The sequence below is a fragment of the Cynara cardunculus genome (assembly GCF_001531365.2).
Source record: "Cynara cardunculus var. scolymus isolate 2C chromosome LG 3, CcrdV1, whole genome shotgun sequence".
NCBI lineage: Eukaryota > Viridiplantae > Streptophyta > Magnoliopsida > Asterales > Asteraceae > Cynara > Cynara cardunculus.
This window is the reverse complement of record NC_037530.1, coordinates 9,126,898-9,131,475: the sequence shown is the minus strand read 5'-3', so window position 1 is coordinate 9,131,475 and position 4,578 is coordinate 9,126,898. Positions and strand designations below refer to the sequence as shown.

Sequence of the window (4,578 nt, the reverse complement as noted above, 5' to 3'; positions counted from 1 at the left end):
AATAAAGACCTTGATCAATTGAATGTTTTTTTACTCTCGAAATGAATTGTCTGATAAAGTTGGTGTTGCTTTGCCCAATGATGAGAATGGAGACGATTATAATACTGAATCTGCTCATAATATTTCTTCAGACCCGAATAATAGAGATATGCTAGGTGGCCAAACTAATTATGTCAATAGGAGGCCTCTAGGCAGCTCTGAAAGTCCACATAGACTTAATCTTAGTAATGAAGATAATCTAGGACGAGCTACCAGTTGGCAACCATTGAATGGTTCTGACTCGGCCGCTAGCACTAATCAAGAGGTTGCTAGTCAGCCTGAAGAAATAGACAGAAGTAGTAATGATCCTTCTTGTGATTTCGTCTTCTCTGAGGGAACTCATAATCCGTCATCTAGTATGTTACAAACTGCTAGAAAATCTTCTAGACCATCTGTTTTACCTAAAAATTTTGATATTTTGTGGTTGAAGGGAAGGTAAAATATGGAATAGAAAAGGTGGTTAACTATTCGTGTCTTTCCATTGATAATTTTTGTTTTGTTTCAAATCTGAATAAATCAAGTGAACCTAAAACCTTTCAAGAAGCTTATAAAGATTTGAATTGGGTTAATGCTATGAATGACGAGATGGAAGCCTTACATAGGAATGGGACTTGGGTCATAACTAATTTGCCTCCTGGTAGAAAAACAATAGGCTGTAAATGGATATACAAGATAAAATATAAATCTACTGTGAAATTGAGAGATTTAAGGCCCGACTTGTAGCCAAAGGCTATAGTCAAAGAGAAGATCTAGACTATGAAGAAACTTTCTCTCCAGTTGTGAAAATGATTACTGTTCGTTGTATCATAGCTTTAGTTGTGCAGTTTAAATGGAGTTTGTTTCAGTTAGATGTGAATAATGCTTTTTTATATGGTGATTTGATTGAAGAAGTTTATATGTATTTACATGAGGGATATTATAGTCCTAATGATAAACGAGTATGCAAACTTGTTAAATCCCAATATGGTTTAATACAGGCTCCGAGACAATGGTATGCAAAAGTGTCTTTGTGTTTACTTGATAATGGGTTTGTTCAAAGCATAAATGATTATTCTCTGTTTACGAAGTCTGTTAATAATGTTTTCATAATTTTGCTTGTTTATGTTGATGATATAGTGATAACTGGAAATAATAATCAGGAAATAAACAATGTTAAAGAATTTCTTAAGAGTAAGTTTCTCATTAAGGATTTGGGAAAGTTAAAATTTTTTCTTGGTATTGAGATCTTAGATTGTGCAAATGGATTGTGTATGACCCAAAGAAAGYATTGTCTTGAATTGCTTCATGAATTTGGTTATCTTGGTTGTAAACCTTGCAGCACACCTATGGACATGAATTTGATTGTAACTGACTCTAGTAGCTCAAAAGATCCTTATCTGTCTGATCATACTGGTTTTCAAAGATTAATTGGAAAACTCATTTATCTTTTAGCAACTAGACCTGATATTGCATTTGTTGTTCATTGTTTAAGTCAATTCATGCATGCTCCAAGGCAATCTCATTTAAATCTTGCTATTAGAATTCTTAGATACTTGAAATTGTCTCCTGGCAAAGGAGTTAGCTTCATCAGGTCTGAAATTTTTTTGCTTAGTGCTTACGTTGATGCCGACTGGGGTAAATGTCTTTTCTCCAGAAAGTCTGTTACTGGTTTTTGTATATTTCTTGGTAATTCTATGCTTTCATGGGAAAACAAGAAACAAAGCACAGTTTCGCGCTCTTCTGCTGAATCCGAGTACAGGGCGATGGCCACTGTTACTTGTGAAATTATTTGGATTCTTAAAATCTTAGTAGATTTGAACATAAAGAATTTACTTCCTGTTAGCTTATTTTGTGATAACAAGTCTGCAATTCAAATTGTAAACAATCCTGTTTTTCATGAGAGAACAAAGCACATAGAAATTGATGTTCATCAAATTCGTGAAAACATCAGTAAAGGAATAATAAAAGTTGTTAAAATAATTTCTTCTGAACAACCAGCTGATATTTTCACAAAATCTCTTGGTATAACACATCATAATTTTCTTTGTTCAAAACTCAAAATGATTGATTTATTCAAAAGTCAAGATTGAGGGAGGGTGTTAAAATATGATATCCTATTAAATTGTCAATCTTAACTTTTGTATGTTTGTTGGTTGTTTTGTATTGTTTTGCAAGGAATGTAAACATAAGGGGTAAAAATGTTCAAGTCAAGAAAGATTAAGGACCGGAGGACTGCGCCTCACATTTCTTGGAACATCAAGGGTAGCGGAACAATATGTTTAAAGTCAGGGAGCTTTTTGCAATTATTGGACAGACTATATAAACTTTATACCCAATTATCAACTAATCATCTCAATTCATTTTTGTAATTTCTTTGAAAAGTTTCTTCAGTTTCTCTCTTTAGATTTAGCATACGTTTCTTATAGATCTTAGCTATCTTAGCTAAGATACATAGTTTTCTTGTAAGTTTTCATCTGTAAGTTTTTTCTTCTATCAATACATGGTGGTTTGGTTATAGATTTCTACACATTTTCTATAATTTCTCCAATATATATAATCATAATTTAAAATCTTTAAAAAAACCATTAAATGTCAACAAATTATCAATTTTAAGTATTTTCAACATTATTATAACATTAATGTATTCGACATATTTAGAAGAAAACGTTTATAAAAACCCAACAAACTATCCCGTTTTAAATGATTGAGTTCTTGAATTATTTTTTTGAATGAAAAAACCATTAAACTTTCTCATCTTAAATGACTAGCCGTGTACCCATGTAATGCAAAGGAATGTAACATTTTGATGTAATTAAGAATGAAAAATCAATTAAATTTTGCATTACGTTTTCAAAACCAATTCACAAATCATACACATTACAAAAAAAAAGTAATTACCATCGATAAAAAAAAAGAGTGGACAAAATATTCGGTCGATATTCTCTTCATTTCATTCGTCAGATAAACATGAATTTTAAAGTAAAAATAAACCTAAATTAGTTTTTCCGTTCCAAAATCATACGCCCGACCCCTCACAAACAACAATATCATTCCCTCTGCCACTCTTTGTCGCCCCATCGTTGTCCATTCTTCATATTGTTTATCACGCTGTTTGTCCCTGCCATTAATCTCCTCCTTTTTAGTCTGTGTTTTATTCATTGAGTTTTTCTGAATTTTTCTCATATTTTTAATATTCCAAGAAACTTTTAAACAAAGTTTAGATAAATAGGATGAGAAACAATTAAAAATACATTTCTCTCTCTTATTAAACTTTAAAAGGTTCTCCAAATTTGAATCTTTATATTTTATTTCATCTTTTTAATTTTTGGAAATAGACCAAAAAGATCTTCCAAATCATATTTTTTTTATTTGGAAATGTTTTTATTATTCTATACAAATAACTTTTTAAATTTTCATGTTTAAATTTTATAGTCTAATGAATAAATACGCTCCAGTATTAATTATATTTATACTATTTAAAAAAAAATATTTGACAAAAACTCTCAAAAATCATTTTTTATGCATGAAGTATTGTTTATTGATGCATATTACTTAAAATTTAAGATTACAAGTAATTTTGCATAAGTACAACTTATTAAAGCTTCATTTTTAAATTCGTGTAACTAACTGTTGATAAATATAACTAAATATATGATAAACATTCATTTTAAAGATAGAAAATCTAAAATATAATTAAGATAATCATTGAGTTCTAACAAAATGTTTAATTATTGTCTTTATAAAAAAAAAATATGTTATTAAACCAAAAATAAATTACTTTATTATTAAATCTAAATTAAAATAAAACATTAAATTAGAGAAGTTACACCAAAAAAAATGAGAACTATTAAATAGGCAATTTGATACTATTATCGATTTATTTTTTTACAATTTTTTATGTTTACTTCAAATTGATATTTTAGTTCAAAAATAAAAAAAATTACCGTTTTCTCAAAACCACATAAAATCCTATTATATCGATAGATATAAAGAATAAAAACTAAACATTAAATCGAAATGTATCTCGCTGCATTGCACGAGTACCCTTCTAGTATATTATTAAAATATTCAATATATTTAATTTAACAAACTTTATAAAGAGTTAGTAAAAAATAAATAAAAATATATTATCTCTTTTAAAATTAAATTTTAGAGAATCATCCAAATTTGAAAATTTTACCTTCTCTCTATTGTTTTATTTATATTAGAAGGGTATTCGTGCAATGCAGCGAGATACATCTTGATTTTAATATTTCATTTTATTTAATTGATGTTATAGTATGGTTTTATGTGATTTTGAAAAAATGATAATGTTTTTATTTTTTGAATAAAATATAATTGAAGATATCATAAAAATTTGACAAAAATATATCGATATTAGTATTAAATTAACTATTTAAAATTCATATTTTTGGTGTAATTTTCTAATTCAATTTTTTTTATTATAATTTAACTAGTTGTGTACCCGCGCAATGCGGCGGGAGCCATGAATTTTAATGATTTTGAAGTTCCACTGGTTTTATAAGATAAGATTTAACGATGATATATGTTACACTTGGT

At 28.3% G+C, this 4,578-nt stretch overlaps 1 protein-coding gene across 1 annotated transcript; it reads left to right on the top strand.

The window, feature by feature from the left end:
• Positions 1-824: 824 nt before the first annotated feature.
• LOC112508939 (uncharacterized mitochondrial protein AtMg00810-like) lies at positions 825-2,108 on the top strand. The gene has a single exon (XM_025113803.1). The coding sequence runs from the start codon at positions 825-827 to the stop codon at positions 2,106-2,108; it is 1,284 nt and encodes a 427-aa protein (XP_024969571.1).
• Positions 2,109-4,578: the final 2,470 nt, after the last annotated feature.